We start from the raw sequence: 11,928 nt of genomic DNA on the forward strand, positions 1-11,928 counted from the left end.
TGGATTCTTTGGCTAATTCTGGATCTATAGACATGAACAGGGCTGTGACATCAAATGAGACCACAATTTCAGCCTTATCTATAGTAGCATCCCTGATTGTTTGAAGACACTCTAGGGGAGAGTTTGGTTCCTTTTGTGAGGTGCCCAAGCCTAAGAATCTGATAGCCTTAGTTAAAGGCTTTTATGCTTGTAAGTATGGACATGTCCAAATTGTGTAGAAACTATGGTCCCAATCCCCACCACCAGTCATCACCCCAACCATCTCCTGGCCTTCCATGACAGAAAAGTCTAAAGAACAACTGGTGTATTTGGATCATTTCACATGCTTTATTTCAGCAGTCAAAATAATTAAAAACTTCTCAAATTATTATACATAAACAAAATAGGTACAAAATCTTTGGTCAGTCATACTCCCTAGAACATCTCCTTCTTGATACAGAAAAGAATGGATTTGCTTGAACTTGAACCCACAGGATAAAAAGAAGAGTTAAGGTGATCAGGGGGATTTTGGTGAAGACCTGGATGAATGGGGAAAGAGGAAAGCCAAAAGGGAATCCACCTGCTTTACAAGAGAACAACAGAAAATATTCAGATCTGGATAGCTTGTAGCAATGTTTTTGGGGTTTTTTTTTTTGTCATCCTGGATTTTTTTGCTTGTTAAGAAAATTAGCACCTTTTGAAAATTCACAAGTATCTTTGGGCAGCAAGAAATTAATTCTACTTTTTCACCTTCTAATACTTTAATTTCTATAACACCAAACAGGGCACTCTTAGCAATAGAATTTGCTTGGAGCAAAAGTTGTTATAGTTTCACCACTTCAAAAATAATTCCATGGGACCTGAACATTATTAACATACAGTAGCAGACTAAAAGAATAAAAGTAAAAGTAAACACAGTTAGGACCATTCACTAAACTTCACTAAATCTGCCTTGTTCCCTGCTCCCCCACAACCTGGTGATAGCATTGAAGAAGACTCCAAAACTACCCCAAAAACTTGGAAATCACAATTGTGAGGTAACTGTCCATACAACAATAACATACGTTTAACATTACATTTTCTCTGCTTTCTGTATTAGCCATTTATTTTTCTTCACTTGTTCACTGACAACATATTTGTAGCTCTTAAACCTATTTTCTCCACCTGTTCTGCTTTTAAAAAAAATAACCTCCAACCTTTTTTGCAGGTACACCAGGCATTATTTACTGTTAACACTTATCAAAATTGGTATTTGTGTTTAAAATCACTCATTGTCAAATTCCTTTCTATTACCGACTGAACAAAACAGGAAAATATGTACACTTACAGTGGCTGAAAGAATAATCTTTGCTGTGGTATTGCTCTGTATAAAAACAAATAAAAAATGTAAAATTGCCAGTAGAGAAAGAGGGCCTATAGGGAAATGTTTGGGGTGGGTGGTTTACCTCCAGGTTAAAGGGTAAATTTATAATAATTAGGAAGAAGTTATGGGCAGGCTGTACCACTAGCTTACCACTGCTTTTTTGTTGCTCTGGAAACAACATCCCCCCCCCCGAGTTGTAGTTAATATTCAGGTGTTCCTTAGTTGGTACTAATTTTTATCATTTTGTATGGTATCTCTATATATTTATTTGGAATGTGCAAATAGTGATCACAAGATATTAGATGATTTAAGTAATGAAGAAAGTAAAATCAAGCCATTCTGTCTTTGGTGATTTTAATTTAAAAGGTCAAGCAAATGGATGCACTTCCTTATTTTTCAAAAGTCTTTTATTTTTATTATTTTGATTTAATACTTTTTTGGTTTTTTTAATGGAAACGAAAATAGTTTTAGAGATGATGGATAGAAAAAGACACAAATTAAAGTCCATGTGAAATTTCCTTCTTTTTTAGCTGTTTTTTTATTTTATTTTTAAAACTGTCAGGTTTCCTTTGGGGTTTACAAGTAGCAGACTGGTCCAACATCAAAGCCAAATTCCTGGTCTGGAGCACCAATGTCCATGGGAGCCACATCAATGATGGGCAACCGGGAAGTTTTTGTTGTCTTATATTCAATGACTGTCTTTTTCCAGCTGTTGGTGTGACTCTGTAAAGGAAATGAAAATGGGATGAAATTACAAATGCTGTATATGTTTTCTCAGGTTTCTTGATATAAGTAAAATGTCATCTAGAGATCTGGGCTATAAAACAACTGGAGCTTTGAAATTTAAATCTCTTAAATTTGTATAAATGGTCAGGGGAATCATCAAGCCTTCTCATCTTGCTCTATTCCTTAACTTTCAAGTGCATAGCAGCTCCCAGCCCTAAGAATCTTGGTTGAGACTTAGCTACAAATGTGGACATTTTGCTGTTCTGCAAAGATCTAAATGGAGGCGATATCTTTTTTTTTTTAGATTTTTTATCCCACCCTTTTTTATCAATAACTCAAGGTGGCGAACATACCCAATACTCCTTCCCCCTCCTATTTTATTCAGAAAAGACTCGTTATTTTCCAGTCTTTGACTTGATTGTTACATAATTTCTGCCTTTTAAATCTAAGATCTTCCTAGGTATTATTCCCGGATTCAAAATATGGCAAAAGCTTTAGTAACTTGATGCAGGGAGAAGAAAAAAATGTCCTTTCCACACATACAACAATATATAACATATTCAGGTATTTCTGCCTAGGTCTAGGACAATTTTAAAAAGCAAGTGATGTCCCTGTGTTTTGCTTCAAGCCAGCTGCCCCAACTAAAGGACTTGAAGACTCACTGTGCAGCCATCCTCAATGACTCCATAGGTGAAACGACTGTTGCCCTCTGCTCTGATCTCAATTTCGTTAGAGCCCTGGAGGAGCAGAGCCTTCTTCAGGTTTCCGGTCTGTTGGTCCATGTAAGCTACACTGTTCTTGCAGTGGTAGGTGATGTTCTGGGAAGCCTCAGTAGACATAAGGCGCAAGAAGGTCAGTTGAATGGCAACATCAGCTGGGTTGGATCCCTCACTACCATATTCAAACTAACAAAAGAAAAAGGTGAAATAGCATTTACCTCATCTCCTGTAGAAAAAAACTCAGCAACATCTAGAAAACAACTTGTTGCTTAATCTGTCCTTTCTCACCTGGAAACCATCAGTCATAGTCTCTCCAAACCAGACATGTTTCTTCTCCTTAGAGTTCTTGCTGATGTACCAGTTCTTCCGAGAAATAGTGGCCTGATTTGGGTAGACACAACTCTCTCCAGTCTCCATATTACAGTAGACTTTGATGGCATCCAGATTGCAGCCTTGGTTGGGGTCAATCCAATACACGCCTATTTATGAGAAAAAAATAAATGAGTAATTTGACTGACAATGATCTTGGAAGGGACACAATTATCATTTATTTCAGCCTCTAAAGAGGACTGACTGGCTAACTATCTTCCCTGTTCCTTCCTCTCTATAGCATCTTCCCATGCTATGGGTTCTTTGTTCTCAAAAACTGTCCAAGTGGCCTCTCCATCTCCTAAAATATATGCAACATTTGATTGTGGTAGTGGTGATGGTGGGGAATATCCTTGTATGAAAATGATGCATGAAAATATGCATCTATGAAAATAATGGGCCTAAGGATTATAGGCAGGGGCATGACCATGTGCAATAAAAATAGATGTTCAGAATCAGAATAGAGCTGGAAGGGACCTTGGAAGTCTTCTAGTCCAGCCCCCTGCTCAAGCAGGAGATCCTATACCATTTCAGACAAGTGACTGTCCAGTTTCTTCTTAAAAAACTCCAGTGATGAAGCACCCACAATGTCTGAAGGCAAGCTGTTCCAATGGTTAATTGTTCTCACTGTTAGGAAGTTGCTCCTTAATTCCAGGTTGCTTCTCTCCTTGATTAGTTTCCATCCATTGTTTCTTGTCCTGCCCTCTGGTGCTTTAGAAAATAAATTGACCCCCTCCTCTTTGTGGCAGCTTCTCAAATACTGGAATACTGCTATCATGTCCCCCTTAGTCTTTCTTTTCTCTAGACTAGCCAACCCCAAATCCTGTAACCGTTCTTCATATGTTTTAGTCTCCAGGCCTTTAATCTTCTTAGCTGCTCTTCTTTGCACTTTTTCCAACGTCTCAACATCTTTTTTCTAACGTGGTGACCAAAACTGGATGCAGTATTCCAGGTGTGGTCTAACTAAGGCTTTATAAAGCGGTACTAATACTTCACGTGATTTTGATTCTATGCCTCTGTTTATACAACCAAGGATTGTATTAGCTTTTTTGGCTGCTGCCGCACACTGCTGACTCATGTTTAAGTGATCGTCCACTAGGACTCCAAGGTCCCTCTCACAGTTACTGTTTTTGAGCCAGGTTTCGCCTAATCTGTACTTGTAATTTTGGTTTATCCTGCCCAGGTGTAAAACCTTGCTTTTCTCCACATTAAATTTCATTTTGTTGGATAGGGACCATTGTTCAAGTCTGTCAAGATCTTTTTGGATCCTGAGCTTGTCTTCTGGGGTGTTGGCTATTCCTGCCAGCTTAGTGTCATCAGCAAATTTGATGAGTTCCCCTTCTATTCCCTCATCTAAGTCATTGATGAAGATATTGAAGAGTACTGGGCCTAAGACGGAGCCTTGTGGTACCCCACTGCTTACTTCTCTCCATGTGGATGTAGTACCATTGAGGACTACTTGCTGAGTATGGTTTGTCAGCCAGCTACAGATCCATTTGGTGGTGATGTTGTCTATCCCACCTTTTTCTAGCTTACTAAGCAGCAGGTTGTGGTCTACTTTGGCAAATGCCTTACTGAAATCTAAGTATAGTATGTCCACAGTGTTTCGCTGGTTTATTAATTTAGTCACTTTGTCAAAGAATGAAATAAGATTGGTTTGGCATGATCTGTTTTTAACAAACTGGTGCTGGCTACTAGTTATAACTTTATTTGTTTCTAGATGTTCACAGATCTGTTTTTTGATTATTATTTCCAGTATCTTCCCCGGTATTGATGTTAGGCTGATTGGTCTGTAGTTTCCTGGGTCTGTTTTTTTCCTTTTTTGAAGATGGGAACCACATCAGCTCTTTTCCAATCCTCTGGTAGTTCCCCAGTGCTCCAAATTTTTTTAAAGATATGATACAATGGTTCTGAGATAACATCTGCCAGCTCCTTCAGAACTCATGGTGATTTATATTCATCAAGGTCAGACAGGTGTTCTCTTACCATTTTCTTGCTTATTTTAATTTTTATTTCTAGTCTGTCTTTTACAGTTATGTTTTTGGTATGTTGGGCTATAGTTTTTGTGTGAAGTCTGATGCAAAGAATGAGTTAAGCAGCTTTGCTTTCTCTCTACTGCCTGTTACTTCCTTGGCAACTTGACTTTTTTTTGTTATTTATATGTTGAAATAAACTTTTTTTATTATCTTTGACTTTTGTTGCAAGTCTTTGTTCATTCTGAGCCTTTACTTTCCTGACTTCATCTTTGCAGATTCAGGTTATCTGCTGATATTCTGCTTTAGTTATGTGTCCCTCTTTCCATTTCTTGTACTTATCCTTTTTGTCTTTCAGTTTATCAGAGAGATCTTTGTGCAACCATGCTGGTTTCTTCATTTTCCAGTATTAATAATCAACAGAAGAAAGAACATTCTGACTTAAGTGACTTCTCTTTTAAGAGTTGGAACAGGCAGGAAATAGGTAAGAGTTGTTAATTCATTGTAACTCTCCTGGAAAGAGAACCTCACTAAAACAAATGCAGATCATACTCTGCAGAAAGAAAACCTTCTTAATAGAATATTTCTGTGAAATTGCTGAATATTCTGCTCAAAGAAATAATTTCTTTCTGATCCCTGCTGAGTCATTAGCTATGTTGTGAATCACTAGTTATGAAAACATGCAAGAAAAAGATCAGCAGTGCAAAAACAAAGAACAGCAATTCTGACAGCACAAGGCAACATGTTCAGCCACAAGGATCATTCATAGCAGTAAATACTGTTCTAGAAGCTCAGATATGACTTTTCTCGCACTTACCACTCTTCCAGTCTCCATGGCACATCTTCAGGTCATGGCAACTACGGGCTGGGTTCTTACGGGTTCCTTCAGGGCTACGGATGTTCTCAATCTGGAGAGAAAGGCTCTTGAGGGTAGTGTCAACTTCCAGGTCACGGTCACGCATTACATTAGCATCATCAGCTCTGTAGTATCGGCCACCATCATGTGCTTTCTCCTGAGGAGGTTGGGGCAGGAAGCTGAAGTCAAAGCCACCACTAGGTGGGCCTGGGGGACCAGGTGGTCCAGGTGGTCCAGGAGGACCCTGCAGGAGGAATATGAGGAGAAGAATAAGAAAGACAAAGATCTTTTCATCTCACTGTATGTCAGTTATGATATTTCTAGAATTATTACATACAGCAGGGCCAACATCACCAGTACGCCCACGGGGTCCAGGTGGGCCAATGGGACCAGGGAGACCATTCAGACCATCTTTGCCAGGGGAACCAGCAGATCCAGGGGGACCCTGTCAAGAAGAGAATTATTAGTGAGCATTTGGCATAAGATGGAAAAGCAAAAAAGCTAAAATAATGACATATCCAGTTTGACACATCCAAGTCTCATTTTATAACATGATGTATCCCTTTTCTTCTGAAATAATACCTGTATATTTGCAGAGCATTAGAATCCAATTCAACACAGAAATACATTTCTGACATTTTCATCAACAAAATTACAGCCTCGTTTTTTTCTCAAGTGGCTGTACTAGAGTTTTTGTTAACCTCATCTTGCAATAATTTATTCTTTCCTTGATCAGATTCAAGATATTTCAAGTTGTTCTCAGAGTTCCCTTATTCATCCTGGACAGTTATAACACACCAGATAGTGTTACAGAATAATTATACTTACTCTTGGACCAGCAGGGCCAGAAGCACCAGAGGGACCTTGTTCACCAGGAGAGCCCTATACCAGAAAAGAAACTGCCAATTACCAAATCATCTACATGGATATCTGGTTATCCTAATACAATGACAAGTGGGAAAGCTGAAGTCCTGACCTTAACAGTGGCTTAAAATCAGTGAAGTGTGTCTCATAAAGATTAATAAGAAATGTTGGGCTTCTTAATGGCCCATAATATCTCTCACTCTCTGGCAAATGTTGAGAATACACAGCTTCTCTCATGGACTCAGGGAATCAATACATACACAGTGTACATGGATGTATGTACATATCTATTTGTCTGTATACAGTCTTTGTGGTCACCTAAATAAATGTTTGAATATATCACACTATGGAGGAATGCTTTTCTGCATAAAGGGAAAACGTATTAACCAAATGTTTATGTTTTTGAAAGTCTGTATTTCTCTGTCAGTTGGGTGGCCTCAAACTTGTGTCTTCTATTATCAGAAAATACAATATGCAAGACATTTTGAGGCCTACTGCACTATACTGGTCTCAGAAACAGTCCTACCTGTGTTGACTTCAAATTGGTAAATTTGAATTTATTAATTTTTAAATTGATTTGTAAAGAAGAATAGTTGCTGAGGGCAGATAGTTCTGGTATTCTTTGAAAGCTGATGTCCCTATAGGACAGCTTGTAGAAGTAGTTTTAAAATCAAAATGATTTTAAAAGGCAGCATTTCCTTTTAGAAACAAATTGTAGTTTTTGTATATTACAAATGCAGCTCACTTGAGAACTCACATCCAAAGCAGAAAAATATACAGTCCTTCCTTGCTGTCTGTGCTCAGAAACCTATGTACGTTCTAAACATTGGAGGTTTCATTTAATCATTTTCTACAAAATGACAGCATTGAGTTAAACTCCTTAATAAGATATTTGGGTTCTCATCAGGAAATTTGTTTGAATTGTGTGGGAAGAATTTATAAATTTATATAACTGTTAGAAATATTATATGGGGAATCATATGTTAACTAACCCAGGTCTCCACAAAGTTACTGATCAACAGCCTCTGAAATCTTTAAACTTACACAAACATAAAAATTAAACACTTATTTCAAGTTGTAAACACACACAAGCAAACATACAAAACTCAATTAACACAATGTAAACATAATTATAACACAGTTCAAACGAATAGACTCAATCCACATAACTTGATTTAATCAACTTCTTCTCTCTGGGGTCAATACGTACACACACTCCTCAAGTGTCACCCTAGAATCAGCATGTACACACTTCCACACCCAGGACAAGCTCCCCTATAAAGCCATCTTTCTGTACCCCATTTTCTCCGCAGCTGCCCCTAAGGCAAAGCTCTTTGCTTTTGGGAATAAGCAATTCTCCTTTCCTCACAGCTGTCTGGATTTCATTTTTATTTATTCTTGTGCAACCCCAGCTCAGCTTGGAACCCCAAATTATTCTTCTGACAATTGGAATACTCTTTTCTAAACTGTGAGCATGAACAACTACAAAATCTGTGATTTTTTTTGAAGTCTACATTGTAATACAGTAAATTACACATGAATTCAGATCTGAAATTTTAAGACAAAGGGATTGACATGGAAATTGACTAACATAATGGACTAACATAGAACCCATGATATATCCCTCCCCTTTTTTAACCAACTAGAGCTAAAAAAGATTGCAGAAACATAGAGTTGAATCTTGTTCTTGGTGAATTACAGATACTCACAGGGGGGCCAGGGGGGCCCTGAAGACCAGAGAATCCTCTATGTCCCTTCATGCCTCTTTCACCTTGTTCACCAGTCTCACCCTTGTCTCCACGTGAACCTTGTGGGCCCTGGGAATAGACCAGAAGAAAGTTTAAAAAAACACTTTTTAACAAACAAAGCAAAACCTATTAATAACATTTCTGTGTAGACATTTTGGTTACTGAAAATATTGTTTGTTATCTTATTAGCATAAGGCAAAAATAGGAAATATGTGAACAACGACAAACTCAGCTACATTCATTCAGTGCTGTGCAATGGCAGGACTCTTGGAAAAACAACTAACATAATAACCAGAGTATTATGTGGTTTCTTTTAAGAAAAAGAAATATTTTGTAACCCCAACTTACAGCAAGACCACGAGCACCAGCAGGACCAGTGGGACCAGCCGGGCCAGCAGGACCCTTGAGAAGAGAAAAGAAAATGTTCACATCTTTAGTTAAGCATCTCCACTTGTCAATCATTTCCTTGGGAAATCAGTCATTCTATGGGACTATTTCTTTTCAAGCAAGAAGAATTCTGGGATGTGAATTATATTTTATTTTACAAGGAGCAAATGCATATGAGACAATAGCTTCAATTTCTCTTTTGTTTCCACAGCTACGAGTCTAACTGGACATTTAAAGAAGAATCAATAAGATTTTATCAATAAGAGAAGCAAGCTTGATCTTGGGAACATGAAAATCAGTTGGAAATCAGTTGTTTTGGATTAATATTCTCTTGTGCGTATGAAAGCACAACTCTTGGAACAAGAAAGGATGACTCTGGTGTTTGGAAAAAGGTTTCTCTTGCTACATTTAAAACATGACCTAAGAATGAAAAAAATGTCACTTACACTCTCACCACGCTCTCCGTTCTTGCCAGCAGGGCCAACAGGGCCAGGGGCACCAGGGGCACCAGGGGCACCAGGAGCACCAGCTGGGCCAGTCTCACCATGATCACCCTATTTGGGAAAGGCAAAGGGAGACAAGAGGATCAAAGTTCAGTGTGAAGTCAGCCTTTTTTCAAAATCATTTGAATATGATTATCTTGTAGCATTCGTTAGTTCTTGATACTTGGTGTGTGATTCATTCAAATACCTAATAACTCACCTTGTGACCAGCAGCACCATCACGTCCAGGAGCACCTTCAGCACCAGGAGCACCCTGTGAACCAAGAAAGAAGGGAGACAGATTAAGCAAGATGGCAAGATCAAGGAAAGTTAGAGCTTGAACTTGACCACAATAGAGAATTTAGAATCCTACACTGACAAATAACTCCAGACTCTCCAATAAAGTATTTAATTAGAATGCAGACTATATGAAATGGCTCTATTCCAACTCAAACCTTGGGATATTACTTAGGATGCTTAGGGAGAGCATCCCTCCAACGTCTCCAGGAGAAGTCTTTTAAACAAGAGTTTTGAATGCTAAAAACTGAATTCAAGATTTTCATATATCTAATCATTAACTGTCTTTTCCTGAAGCTCCCTTGCTCTGAATCCAACCATTGGCTGATTTAGCCTCCACCTGTCTGATACATTAAAGCTCTCTAAGGTCTCAAACATAGATCTTTCATGAATTTCCTACCACTCTTTTAGCTAGAGGGCTTAAGAATTGAACTGAGGTCTTCCTGTATGACACTGAACATATGTTCTACCTCTAAGGGATGTCCCGTTCCAAAGCTACAGACTTCTAGTTTTGAAATTAATAGTAGTAGGTTTGATGAGACTAAACTTCCACAGAGGAATGAAAAAGTTGAGAGTTGGAAGCATCAAACTCCCTTGGAAATATGAAGACACACCTCACGTCCAGCTTCACCAGGGGGTCCAGCCAATCCAGGGGGTCCCATTGGGCCAGGAGGACCACGTTCACCAGGGGAACCAGATGGACCTTGTTTGCCAGGCTCACCCTATGGACAGCAAAAGAGAATGCAATGCTGTGACTAACAAAAACTGCTGTTCCAAAGAGAGAAAAGAGGAATAAAATCTTATAGATTATGAATGATATTCTCTAGTACTCAGTATCTGGGAAAATACTAATAAAATATGTTCAAAATTCAAGGTATGAGATACACAGTAAGATACGGCATTTTGCTGCTTGATTTGGAATTGCTTAAATCAAAATGCATAGTCAGCCAGCTAACTTGATCATGGATCTTTCGTTTCTCTCCTAGTATGTTAAAGTGTTTGCTGCCCTTTTGTGACATCCCAAATCTGATCAAACAAAAATCTCGCTCTGCCTAATGGAACAGCCAGCTCTGGGGAAGGCGCTTGTCCTTTGGATTAACACAAGACAAGATTGTTCATTTTGCCTAAACTCTAAATCAGGCTGCATTCTGAGAGTCACACAACATGGACTTTGTCCTGTGTGAAATGTTGAATATATATTGCTTCTTCAGGTAATACTGCTACGTATCTTTTAAGTGCAGCCTCAGCATGAAGGAAGATCTACCACTAGTAGAAAACAAAACTTATCTCTGCAGCAATGCACATTAATACTATCACATTTATTGGTCTGAAGAAAAATCCAGTTAAATTTTTCCTTTACCCCTTGTGTTTGCAGCCCTATGTATGTGTGAACCCTCCTAGGAGACCTCAGATACTCTTTTTTTAGTACTCTGCTTCTTTCTTGGAGATCAAAGTTTATCTCATAAAGCTAATGAATGAAAATGGATTCATATTACATTCCTGAAAACTCCAGATGACTGAATTGAAGAGAAGTACTCACAGTGGGACCAGGAAGTCCAGGGAATCCTCTCTCGCCTCTTTGTCCAGGAAGACCAACTACACCACGTTGTCCAGCAATACCTTGTGGGCCAGGAGTACCAGGTGCTCCCTATAAAACAAAATAACAGATGTTAGAAGCAAAGCATAGATTTAACTGGACAAAGAGGTTTCCTTCTTATGAGTAGCATGCTCTACCAGATTTCTCCATCTTTTTTCTTCAATGATTTATGGACTGCACATCTTCTCATCTTCAGCTAACATAGTCATTGGTCATCAGCTTAAGGAAGGTGATGGAACTAGACCTCAATAACTAAGTAGCAAGCAGTGTGTTGTCCCTTCTATGATTGGATACAAGAATCTTGGAGGGCTTACATGAATGAGAAAACTGGTGGATGCCCTGATATTTTTTAACATTACAAGTATTTATTTTATTTATTTATTTATTGCTTATATTTATATCCCGCCCTTCTCCTTGCGGACTCAGGGCGGCTAACAACCAGATAAAAATACAAAATACCAAACTACAGATTAAAACATGATTAAAAGACGAATATTAATAATTGGTCTAAGTAATTTAAAATTATTTTAAAACCCCCACTAAAAATTTCCCCTAGGCCAGTCCTGCA

At 38.4% G+C, this 11,928-nt stretch overlaps 1 protein-coding gene across 1 annotated transcript in view; it reads right to left on the reverse strand.

Moving 5' to 3' along the window:
• Nucleotides 1–307: 307 nt before the first annotated feature.
• The window catches only part of LOC107291014 (collagen alpha-1(I) chain), a 59,972-nt gene continuing 48,351 nt past the window's right edge, over nucleotides 308–11,928 (reverse strand). The window contains exons 39-50 of the mRNA XM_015819962.1: nucleotides 11,304–11,411; nucleotides 10,378–10,485; nucleotides 9,687–9,740; nucleotides 9,431–9,538; nucleotides 8,946–8,999; nucleotides 8,559–8,666; nucleotides 6,814–6,867; nucleotides 6,323–6,430; nucleotides 5,947–6,229; nucleotides 3,076–3,266; nucleotides 2,731–2,973; nucleotides 308–2,065 (exon numbers count right to left, since the gene is read on the reverse strand). Coding sequence (XP_015675448.1) covers nucleotides 1,919–2,065; nucleotides 2,731–2,973; nucleotides 3,076–3,266; nucleotides 5,947–6,229; nucleotides 6,323–6,430; nucleotides 6,814–6,867; nucleotides 8,559–8,666; nucleotides 8,946–8,999; nucleotides 9,431–9,538; nucleotides 9,687–9,740; nucleotides 10,378–10,485; nucleotides 11,304–11,411 — 1,566 coding nt within the window. The 3' untranslated portion in view covers nucleotides 308–1,918. The remainder of the gene's footprint in view (nucleotides 2,066–2,730; nucleotides 2,974–3,075; nucleotides 3,267–5,946; nucleotides 6,230–6,322; nucleotides 6,431–6,813; nucleotides 6,868–8,558; nucleotides 8,667–8,945; nucleotides 9,000–9,430; nucleotides 9,539–9,686; nucleotides 9,741–10,377; nucleotides 10,486–11,303; nucleotides 11,412–11,928) is intronic.

Source organism: Protobothrops mucrosquamatus, unplaced genomic scaffold (assembly GCF_001527695.2).
Source record: "Protobothrops mucrosquamatus isolate PMUCROS unplaced genomic scaffold, P.Mucros_1.0 scaffold1029, whole genome shotgun sequence".
In the NCBI taxonomy this organism is placed as follows: domain Eukaryota; kingdom Metazoa; phylum Chordata; class Lepidosauria; order Squamata; family Viperidae; genus Protobothrops; species Protobothrops mucrosquamatus.